The sequence below is a fragment of the Pogoniulus pusillus genome, chromosome 1 (assembly GCF_015220805.1).
Source record: "Pogoniulus pusillus isolate bPogPus1 chromosome 1, bPogPus1.pri, whole genome shotgun sequence".
In the NCBI taxonomy this organism is placed as follows: domain Eukaryota; kingdom Metazoa; phylum Chordata; class Aves; order Piciformes; family Lybiidae; genus Pogoniulus; species Pogoniulus pusillus.
The window spans coordinates 48,448,270-48,460,386 of record NC_087264.1 but is presented as its reverse complement, the minus strand read 5'-3'; the positions used below and the strand labels follow the sequence as shown (position 1 = coordinate 48,460,386).

At 39.8% G+C, this 12,117-nt stretch overlaps 1 protein-coding gene across 1 annotated transcript in view; it reads left to right on the top strand.

The window, feature by feature from the left end:
• TTC7B (tetratricopeptide repeat domain 7B) overlaps nt 1-12,117 on the top strand; it is a 155,381-nt gene that overhangs the window by 44,490 nt on the left and 98,774 nt on the right. Inside the window, exons 6-7 of the mRNA XM_064151677.1 lie at nt 6,620-6,698; nt 9,608-9,780. Of these exons, the coding sequence (XP_064007747.1) occupies nt 6,620-6,698; nt 9,608-9,780 (252 nt within the window). The remainder of the gene's footprint in view (nt 1-6,619; nt 6,699-9,607; nt 9,781-12,117) is intronic.

Sequence of the window (12,117 nt, the reverse complement as noted above, 5' to 3'; positions counted from 1 at the left end):
AGGATGCATTTTTCTTGGTTTTTTACTGGTTCAGGTTCTTGGTTGACTTTTTTTCTGGAGTGTTTTTTTTCTTTCCTGTACCTACACTCTTAGGATGCATTTTTCTTGTTGGTTTTCTACTGGTTCAGGTTCTTGGTTGACTTTTTTTCTGGAGTATTTATTTTCTTTCCTGTACCTACACTCTTAGGATGCATTTTTCTTGTTGGTTTTTTACTGGTTCAGGTTCTTGGTTGACTTTTTTTCTGGAGTAAACAACAGTAAAAAAAAAGGCAATGAAATGACAGCTTTCTGTCATTTTAGTGAGACTGATTCATTGGAAGGTGTGATAATAGCTGATGTGGCTAGAAGAATCATAGAATGGTAGAGGTTGAAAGACATCACTGGAGATCATCTAGTCCCACACCCTTGCTAAAGGAGGCTTGCCTAGATCATGTCACACGTTCAAGTGGGTCTTGAAGTTCTCTAGAGGAGACCCCACAATCTCTCCTGGCAGCCTGTTCCAGTGGTCACCTTTGAAGTAAAGAAGCTTCTCTTTAAGTTCAAGTGAAGTCTTCTGTCTTCTACTTTGTTGCTCCTTGTCCTGTCACTGGCTGCCACTGAAATTCTTACATGCATTTGTAAGATACCTGTGCAGTCTTCTCTTTCTAGGCTAGAGAGCTCCAGGATTCTAAACCTCTCCTCATAAGGGAGGTGCCCTCTGTTGGACTGTCTTCAGCAGTTCCTTCTTGAACTGGAGAGCCCTAGAACTGGGCACAGTACTCCAGGTGCGACCTCACCAGGGCAAAGTAGAGGGGGAGAACATCTCTTAACCTTCTGGGTATGCTTTTCGTAATGCACCCCAGAGTACTGTTGTGCTTCTTGTCCACAAGGACACATTGCTGGCTCATGGTGAACTTGTCCAGCAGGACTTCCAGGTCCTCCGTCTCAGAGCTGCTACAATCCCTATCCTGTATTGATGCAGAAAGAGATAGGATGAGAAAAGCAACAGGACCATGCAAGTAAGAATAGGAAGATTTGAAGTAGGAAGAATGGTAGAAAAAGTGAACAAAACACTAAGAAGGGAGAATGATACCTTTCTCTTTTGTCAGTGAACTGTTAGGTAGTCTTAGCTACCAGTGGAAATGCAGTTTAGGCAGTAAGTGTTTTCATTTTGAATGCATGAATGCAAAAATTGCTGCTTGATGGGGCTGATTTAAATGCTATATACACAGTGCTTAATTTATAAGCCCAAAACATCAATCAAGAACTGCAAAGCATCAAGGAAACAAGATATTCTCTACTGAGTTTGAGAGACCTGAGGTAACTTGTTCTGCTTGAGTTAATGGGAAAGACAAGATATGTGTCGTGATGCAACTTTGTTACCTTTTGGAGACATATCTAAACCTTAGCACCATGTTTGCTTGAGGTAACTCAGATTGCATTAGATCCATCATTTTTCTAATTGTGGATAAAATTATGCTTCCTCCCCCATTTCAGTTGTACAGAAGACAGCATTCTCCATTTGGTCAGACCTTTAATTTTACAGAAAGCCACAGAATTTTAATCCTTTTTCTTTTTTAATTTAAACTCATTTTTGTAGGGCTACATAAAGCAATTGCTCTAGTATGATAAATGCTGTGCCTCAGTGTTAGGATGTTCTCTTACAGCTAAAATGTTAATCTCTTGATCTGCCACATTTCTTGCTTTTTGCAATATGAGAAATACTGTCTGAATTAATTGGCTGAACGTTATTAGCTGGAGTGTATGGATTTAAGTCATGGCTGTGTTGTTTGTAAACGTGTCAGTCATACCAGAGTTACTGAACTGCCAGTGCTCTGATTGGCATATGCTTTGCCTGCCCTTACTCCTTCCTTTTAAAACAAATACCTTTGTTTTCTTTGCTGTTGAATTCTCTGGAGATAAAAACCTGAAACTTTAAAACTTAAAATGACTCTTGACTTTACAAGCATTGCATTTCTTTCTCTGCTTATAAATAGACAAAGAGCAAACACACCGGGGAAGTTGTCTCAATTCCAAAAGCCATTTCTTTTCCATCACTCTGATCAAGCAATCTAGATCTTGGCTTCTCTCCCTTTAAAATATGAATGCTTCTTAAATTTTTTTTATTATAAACCCATAAGACTCACACAAATAAGGATTATAGGGCTCTGATCTTAAATTTTGCAAATAGTGATTTCTTTATTTTCACTACTAGTGCCTGCAGTTGTATCAGAGGTCAATTAACGCTTCTGTTAGAGCACACACCCTTTTAACCCAGCTTGCTCTTTACATGCTGGAAGGTGAGAAGGTGAGGGCAGCTGCTCAGTGAAGTAATAAGGATCAGTGTAAGTAGTGATGCTTTACTGATCATGCTAATGAGGGGAAAAGAAATAAACCGTGTTCTCCTTGCCAGTTGTGGTGGCATCAAGCTAAAATGTGGTTGTATTAAGATAAAACCTGTTTTCTGCAATATATTCTAGAGACCTTAATACAGGCTCAGTTTTTGCTAGAATTTGGTGCAAATGATCTTGCTTATATCTATAAATTGCAAGTGTGAAATCAGTTATTTAAGAGGCTTTTAGACTTCTAATGTTCTGTGTTTCTAGGAAAAACCTTGTGTAACCCCCCTGCAGATGCAGTCTTTCTCCAGTATGGTCTGCTGTCAGGCAAGCTTTATTATTGACTGCTTGCAGACTTGAACTGGTGTGATGGTTTGGGTGTTACCTGCCGCCCCACTCTTTGGAAATCACCCAGACTAGACTCATGGCTCTGGAAATATGAATGAAGCTTATATTTACAGCTGGTACAATATACAAGCAGATATTTACAGTATATACTTGGTGCCATGGTCTAGTTGACTGGATAGGGCTGGGGGATAGGTTGGACTGGATGATCTTGGAGGTCTCTTCCAACCTGGTTGATTCTATGATTCTAAATTGCCTCAGCAATGCGTTAATAGGCTGGTGTAAAGAACCTTAGCCTGTTCACTGGCATGACTCTGAATGTGCTTTTGTCTCTTAAATGGGAGAGGTACTGACAACTTAGCCACCAAATTGCAGAATCGGTGAGGTTTGATCTAAGGTCACTAAGCAAAAATCTATTGTAGTTTGTTTAATCTATGTTAGACTCAATATTTGGATTTCTAAATTTGGTAAGCGTAAGGGAAATGCCTGACAAAGCCATTCTTACACTCAGAGAAGATGTTATCAAAATATACTCTAAGTACAAAGTAATTTAATCTTACCCACCTTTCTGAGATTAAATTTAAAGCATTTCTTTTGTAGCCTGTTTTGAATATATTGTGATCAGATCTTACTTCAACGTGGTGAGATGACTCACACATCTGAAGCACTGTAATCAGGAGCAACCAGCAAGGGAGAAGGGTTGGAGGAGTGGCCCTATGTAGTAGGGGATGTTCTGGATGTCATGGAAGTAGAGATTAAGGATGATCAGGTTGAGTCCCTATGAGGGACACAGTCTCAAGTTGTGCTGGGGGAGGTATTAGGCCTGATATTAGGAGAGAGTGGTTTGCCATTGGAATGGGCTGCCCAGAGAGGTGATGAAGTCACCATCCCTGGAGGTGTTCAAGGAAAGACTGGATGAGGCACTTAGTGCCATGGTCTGGTTGATTGGATATGGCTGGGTGCTAGGCTGGACTGGATGAGCTTGGAGGTCTCTTCCAACCTGGTTGATTCTATGATTCTACTCCTTTTGCTATAAGAAATGTAGTGTTTGGGTTTTTCATCTAATGTCTTTCAAATATAGACTACTTCTTACTGACCTGTTTCTGTCATTCTTTTCTACATCTTTTTGGATGAGTATTTAAAACCACAAAGACAAGTATTTGTCTAGAGTGTGAGGTTTACCTAGACCACTAATCCAAAAACATTGTCTGGTTCAGTGCTAAAGATGACTCCTAAAACCTTTTGGGTGGTGATGGTAACAAATATGTTTGTGCCAAAAGTTTATATATTTAGGTCTTCTGACCCTACATTAAAAGTTTGTCCTTACTGCCCTTTCATTTCTTCCTGAACTGTCTACAGTTAATGATCTCTGTTTTGGAGTGATCACCTTGCATATTACAGTTAAAGTGGTTTTGTTATTCTAAACAGAAATGCTCTGCCCGAGGTTTACAAAGAAGTATGAAGGTCGATTTAATTAGGTTGTAAGACAAATTATTGAAGTTTAGTGTGCAAATATGTAGACACAGGGATGCAAATTAGCCATAAGGGCACCAATCCATATAGTAGATCATACCTTTAACTTCTAGTTCTCAGTTTTTAACTGGTATAGTGCTACTTGAAGAGCCAGATTAGTTGTTTGGGGTTTTCTTTGGTTTTCTTTTATCAAAGATTGCAAACTTTTAACCTGTTCTTTAAAAACTAGGAAGATGCAAATCAAAGGGCTTGATGTGAGCATTTTCTGATGGCAGGCACTCGCATAAACAAAATTATATGTAACTAGCAGTGTCTGTGGGCTGTCATTGTCTTGTCTGAAATTAGGGAAGATGTGTCAGCTGTGAGTCCATGTTAATGCACCTTTAAATTCCTTGTGTTGAGAATGGAAGGGATCTCAAAGTCATTTACAGACACTGTGGGATGTTGTTTTCTAAGTTAACCTGCCCTTTTACTCTGGCCTTCAATCAGCACGGGTGGAGCTGCTAAGATGAAGGCACATCATAGTGAAAAGCAGGTAAAAGTTGTGTGCTTCCTAGGCTAGGTGGGAAAAGTAGGTACCAGAATAGCCACCACCCTTGTCTTCTCCCCAGTGTTACAAACTGTTAACAAATATAGGAAATGTACTTGGATAAAAGCAGTGTGGTGTGGAGATCTACCATGTTGTTCATGGTATATTTTGCTTCGCTACTCGTCTTAAAGCATTTAACTCAATTTTTGGGTGATTTAGATTGTAGTTCTGAAGTGATTTTGACTTTAGTATATTTCACATAGAAGATACTCTACAGATTTGTATTGTGTTTGTGTTCCCTTGTGCAGTGGATCAGTGTTAAATGCTTTATGAAGCAAAACCTAATTCTGTGTTTTAAGCTGGTTTTTATTCTTGTACAATGTTACTGCTTTTCTGTGATACAGTAGAACTTCAGTCACAAGTTTCAGTTGTTTGCAGATGCTTACAAAAATGTAATAGGTAACTAATAGCAACCTGCCATAAAATCCTTAAAGACTTCTAAAAGTTGTATGTTCATAAAGTATTCTTTTTTATTGTTCTTACAACACAAAGAAAGATACAAATGTAATATGGAAAAGAATGCTAATTCCAAACATTTCCTAACTTATTGTGATTTGAAGTTCTATTGCATAGCATATGTTTCACCTGTACTGGGAAATAGTGTTTCAAGCTGACAAGTTCATGCTTTTGCTCTTCTTTTGACAATTTTGCAGGGAACATTTCAGGTTTTTTTGCCAAGTCTGTTTGTGTTTTTAAATCTTGTTATGAGAACACATCTGTGACTTTGCAATCCAGTCCTTGAGATAAAGCTCCGTTCATGGGAAATACGTACTTAGACCAGAGGACTTAAAGATGGGATTCTAGTGGTCTGATTTTGGCTCTCTAAAATATTTGCCATGTGGTATTACTGAATGGTATGTATTTTGGTTTTCCAAAGGTGCTGAAGGTAGCCAGCTTCCACTGAGTTCAGAAGTTTTCTTGAAGTCTGACCTACTGACTTTCTGCACTTCATTACTGCATGAAATTGATATAAGATTCATTAGCTACTGAGAGACCTGCCTGTGTGAAATACAAAAATAGATGGAATTTTTCATGCAGTTGTCTTATGTTATGTGTTGAGGTTGCAGAATTCAGTTGTTCAGCTCAGCAAAAAAAAAAAAAAAAGCCCAGTTATTTATCAGTTCAGTGAGGAACAATATCAATATGAAATATTCTCAACTGCTTTTAAGTGCAATAAAAAACAGCTAACTGATACAGAGATGAGATAAAGATGAATCTGTGAGACCATTCATTTATTGTTTGAGAAGAAAATTCAGATTTGCTAAAATAGTTAGTATGAGTGATGCCTCCATTCTGAGGGTCTTGAATGCCCTTGCAAAAGCTGTTTGGGTGGCTGAAGTGAAAGAAACATAATCAAAGAACCTCTAATTGCAGATAGCACACCAAAAGCTAAATGGAGTTGAGAATAGAACACTGATCCCTTAGTCCTCTTCTGGCCATGCTGTGTTTGTGTTCATTCCTTCTTGAAAAGGAGTTTAAAACAGTACATTACTTTGAGGATTACAAAGTTTCCTTCTTTCCCTATTTTAAGGTATCAAGAAGCAGGTAAAATGGCATGCTTTTTCCCTTCTCTGAGGTTTGTACTTTGAAGCCTAGTGTAATTGGAAATGAAAACCCAACTTGAATTTTGGAGCCTTTTTTTTTTGCGTGGTCACTTCTCTTGAAATATATTGATCATGAAAATGTTTATTTTTGTTATAAACTGGCAAGGAAGGTTCTTTTAATAATCCCAGTGGTGGGGTTTTCAGAGGGGTAAAAAAAACCAAACAGCTGTCACAGAAAGGAGATGATGATTTGCAGGAAAAAATGGTAATGTGGTTTTAAATGATTCTGTCAATATATTAAGGTGTTACTACATTGAAGATGGAATACTGTCATATTCTATGTTATACAGGAACTTGACAAGAGGAGTTGGTAGATTTAGAGAGTTACTAAGAGCTGTTGAAACAAGAACTACACAAAATCTGAGAATGGTAAGTTATCTGAGAATGGTAAGTTATCTTAAACCACATTCCTGTTGCAACATCTGAATCTTAGTAGGCCAGTAGAACAAATATGGCATCATAAAATAGAGACAAATAATTGGATACAAAGCATATTGATCAGGATTGTTTATCCACTACTTGAAAGGTTAAATTTCTTGGCTTAAGTGTATGATAATGTGGTGGTTTAGGTGTTCCCTGCCCCCCCTCACTTTAGAAGGTACCCAAACTAGACTCAGCCAGTTCTGGGAATATGAATGAAGCTATTTATTTACAGCTAGCACAATATACAAGCAGGTATTTACAATATATACAGAAATATACAAAAATATACAAGGTAAAAATAATACAGAAGCACAACTCCCCTCCCAGAAACCTGAGTCCCCAGGAGGGGCTCTCAACCACCCCTACACCTTCCCCCTGCCCCTCTCAACCTTACCCCAGTCCTAAGGAAGAATAGAGGTTCAGCCAAGAGGTTAAGAAGCAAAGGTGAGTGGCAGGAGAAGTTAGGGAGATGCAGCTCAGCCAAAGCCCAGCCAGAAAGTGAAGACAAAATGGCCAGAGTGTTATCTAATGTTTTCCCTTCTTGTTCCCATACCTCTCAGCGAGACTGAGGGAAGGAGACATCACCATTGTTTTCCTTTCACAGCCTATCATCTAGTTTTTCTCACCAAAACATTCTAGCCTGCTTCAAACTAGCACAGATAAAACCAAAAAGGAATGTTTAATACCCAGGCTCTCCTCTCTTTCTCTTTGCTGTTTGTGGTTGTGGTTAAAATCTGATCTGTCTCTAACTGAGCACTCTTCCAACTTTAATCACAATCACCCTGTGGATGACTTACCATAATTTCACAAGAGTATTAGAATCATAGAATCAACCAGGTTGGAAGAGACCTATTGCTTCATCTTTTTTTAATGGAATAGGAATGAGGACAAAATGCAGTGTCTTTCTTTGTCCTTTTTAGTTGGAATTTACCAAGTTAGAGTTTTTTAATATTTGTGATAGAGCCTCTTAAAACAATAAAGCACAATCATGAAGATCTGTTATTTATATTATCAAAAAATAAACCTTTATTAGAAGAGTGATGTATCTTTTTTGAGTCTTTATATATATAAGACTAAGTCTTACATCTTTTGGTCTAATGTAATGATTGCCAAAATGTCCTAGATTAATTTCCTGATATTAAACCTGTAAAGCTTCTAAAATGATAATAAGGAAGGTAATTGGTTTCTTAATTTAATAATGGATTCCTAGTCAGGATATTAAACTTATTAAATAACATACTTTTAATGGAGAGGGAGGAGTTCTTTCAATATATGAATTAAGGTGGAAAATGCAAGTAGTATTGTGCTTGTCCATGTCTTAAACATTACACATGTTACTGAGTTATGTTTTTGATGAAAATGGAGATCTCACCTTTTTTGTACTGCCCTGGTACTGATCTCTGAGCTTCCATCATCTTGATAGTCTCTTCTCCCAGACAACCAGCAATAGAACAAGGGGACACAGTCTCAAGTTGTGCCAGGGGAGGTCTAGGCTGGATGTTAGGAAGAAGTTCTTCCCAGAGAGAGTGATTTGCCATTGGAATGGGCTGCTCATGGAGGTGGTGGAGGCACCATCCCTGGGGGTGTTCAAGAAAAGCCTGGATGAGGCACTTAGTGCCATTATCTAGTTGACTGGCTAGGGCTGGGTGCTAGGTTGGACTGGATGGTCTTGGAGGTCTTTTCCAGCCTGGTTGATTCTATGAGTCTATAATACAGTTGTGCAGGTGGTATGTGTATGTATGAAACATAAAAGAGGAGATTAATGTGATAGTTCTGGATTATAGGATGACTTCAAAGCTTTAAATTAATATTACTTAGAAATACTTATGTGAGTATTATTTATTCTTAATTATATTGTGGCAAGAACATTTGGTCAACATAAACTTCTTCTTGCTGGTCTACAGCCTTGTTCCATTTTTACTGAGCCTTACAAACAGCAACAAACAGTAGCACCTTCAAGTGCAAGTTGTCACAAGCCAAAATCCTTTGAGGTTTGGGCTATGAACTGTCTCTGGAGGGTTGATCTTGACTAACTGCCAGGTCCCCACCTAAGCTGCTCTCATTCCCCTTCCTTAGCATAACAAGGAGCAAATAAACAGAAGAGCTCATGGGTCAAAGTAAAGACAGGAATTTGCTTGTCAGTTACTCTCATGGGCAAAACAGACTCAGCTTGGGGGGAAGAGAGTGGGAAGTGGGATGGTGAAAATCAAAAACATAATCTAAAGCACTTTCTCCCCACCCTCTCTTACCAGATTCAACTTTAGTCCTTCATTCCTGACTCTTCTGCCTCCTCTCCCTACCCTCTTACTCCCTGAGTGGTACATGGTGGGTGGAGGGGTTGTGCTGAGTCTATAGTAGTTCCTCTCTATTGCTCCTTGGTCCTCATACCTCTTCCGAGTTCCAGTGTGAGGTTGCTTCTGTGTGTTTCAGTTGCTTCAGGGATGTCAATATGTTCCACTCTATGGAGCCTCCTCTCAGTAGGTGTGGACATCTGCTCCACTGTGTTCTCTCACAGAAATGTCTTCATTCAGGCCTGGAGAGATGGCAGAGGTTATTGAGCACAAAATACCTGGAAATATACCTGATGTGCTCCACTTTTAGGAGCAACAGTTGAGGTTGGTGGTCCAGAAGTATCGATGTTTAACTGACAAAGTGGAAAAATTGTTTGTTAATGCCACTTTTTTCCTTTGTCTTCAGAGAATTGAACACAGTACTTGTAGCACACCTGTTTTTTGCTGGATGTTTTAAAGTAGCAAAATGTATTCTGTATGACTAGTCTTCTCTAGAAATAGTCCGAGCCTTGAAGAGTTTGTGTTCAGCATTTCTAAGAGAAGTATTTGTCTTTCATTTAACAGACGATAGCAAGACAACTAGCAGAAATTTTGTTACGAGGCATGTGTGAACAGAGCTATTGGAATCCACTGGAAGATCCTCCTCACCAGTCACCCCTAGATGATCCACTTCGCAAAGGTTCAAATACTAAGAATTACGCACTCAGTAGAAGACCTCGGGTATACACTGGAGAAAAGTATGGCTGAGTTTATACCTCTCTCCTTTCTACAGCTGCAGTTGTTACCCAGTGCACAAAATGTAGAAGGGATTGGGAAATGTGAACGGCAGTGTTTCCCGTGCTCTCTGTATATGTGTGTATGTGTGTATATCACAGTATCATCAGGGTTGGAAGAGACCTCACAGATCATCAAGTCCAACCCTTTACCACAGAGCTCAAGGCTAGACCATGGCACCAAGTGCCACGTCCAATCTTGCCTTGAACAGCTCCAGGGACGGCGACTCCACCACCTCCCCGGGCAGCCCATTCCAGTGTCCAATGACTCTCTCAGTGAAGAACTTTCTCCTCACCTCCAGCCTAAATTTCCCCTGGCGCAGCCTGAGGCTGTGTCCTCTTGTTCAGCTTTGTTTGAAGAGGTTCCTGACAATATTCATCCATCACCCAGCACCACGACGCAGAATCACAGAATGTCAGGGGCTGGAAGGGACCTCCAAAGCTCACCCAGACCAAGCCCCCTGCCAGAGCAGGATCTGCTATACCAGATCATACAAGAACACATCCAGACAGGTTTTGAGTATCTCCAGAGAGGGAGACTGCACAACCAACCTGGGCAGACTGTTCCAGGGTTCTGTCACCCTCACAGGGCAAAAAATACTCCTCCTGTTTAAATGAAATTTCCTATGCCTTAGCTTCCACCCATTGGCCCTTGTCCTGTCATCAACCATCACCTAGCAGAGCCTGGCTCCAGCCTCCTGGCACTCACCTGCACATATTGACAACCACTTCACTCATATGTTTCCTCTGTGGGAAGACACAGAAAATGTCTGAGTTCAGTCAAGTAAATTGAGCTTCTTGAATGACCAGATCAAAAAAAAATTCTCAGTAGTTGTATTGATTAGCAAAATAAAATCCCATCGACAAAACGGCTACTGTCAGATCTTAGCTGCTATGTAGTACTTCCACAGAATCACAACATTGCCTTCAAACTGCCTGGAGTTCAGTATCACAGTATCACAGTATCACCAAGGTTGGAAGAGACCTCACAGATCATCAAGTCCAACCCTTTACCACAGTGCCCAAGGCTAGACCATGGCACCAAGTGCCACATCCAACCTTGCCTTGAACTGCCCCAGGGACGACGACTAGACCACCTCCCCAGGCAGCCCATTCCAGTGCCCAATGACTCTCTCAGTGAAGAACTTTCTCCTCACCTCGAGCCGAAATTTCCCCTGGCACAGCCTGAGGCTGTGTCCTCTCGTTCTGGAGCTGGCCACCTGAGAGAAGAGAGCAACCTCCCCCTGGCCACAACCACCCTTCAGGTAGTTGTAGACAGCAATAAGGTCACCCCTGAGCCTCCTCTTCTCCAGGCTAAACAACCCCAGCTCCCTCAGCCTCTCCTCGTAGGGCTTGTGCTCGTTCCATTTCCACGTAGGCATTTTATAACTGGCTGAATTTCTAGTGAATTTAAAAGTGCAAAACATGTTTTAATCTCAGACAGATTCTGCTTCTCATCTGTCATTTATTGTAATTTAAGCACCCTTGGGACAATAGGATTTGCTTATTAACACGAGATTATTTTCTACATTTAAATGCTTGGTTTTGGAACTACTGATTTGAATTAACAAGAGATAGCACTTTGGTTCACTCAGAACAGTTCAGAGAAATAAATCTGAAGAGGTAAAATGGTCACTGCAGGTTTGTGTGGGTTTTGTCCACCAGCATAGAGAAGTATTCAGAAAGCATCCTGTGTTCTGAGGAAACAGTAAAACTTGCAAACCAATCCTGTGCAGAGTTTTTCAGTATTAAGTCATAAGGAAGTGTATTTCCTTAAAAACAAACATTTCAATTGCTTGGAAGTAACAGTGGTTATGGCAAGCAGGCAGAGACTCTAATTAGAATGTATTCACAGCGATTGAATGCATCAAGAAAACAATTCTGAAGTATATCTGATGGAAGACTGATAGAAGCATTTATTAGTCTAAATCCAAAAGTTATCTTCTTCATGGGAGAGAATTTCTTGTTGCCAGCCTTTGAATCACTCATGTAGATTCATCTCAGATAGATTAAATGGCAGAGGCTGATTAAAATATGGATACAGTTTTTACAGTTGTCAAATTATGTGTAATTTTGGGTTATTTTCATGTGTTTAACTCTGACAGCTACGGTGGATTTGTTCTTTTATTGTGTTGGGCCAACTTTTCTGGAATGCAAATTGAGAGCATTGCAGTGAAATGCATTTTAACCAATTGTTTTTTTCTATGCAAGTTACTCTCTTATTTTTCTCTGGAAATTTGCCAGGGTTTACAGCACTCATTATAGTTGTGTAAGCTACTCTTATAAGTAATGTGTTCCACT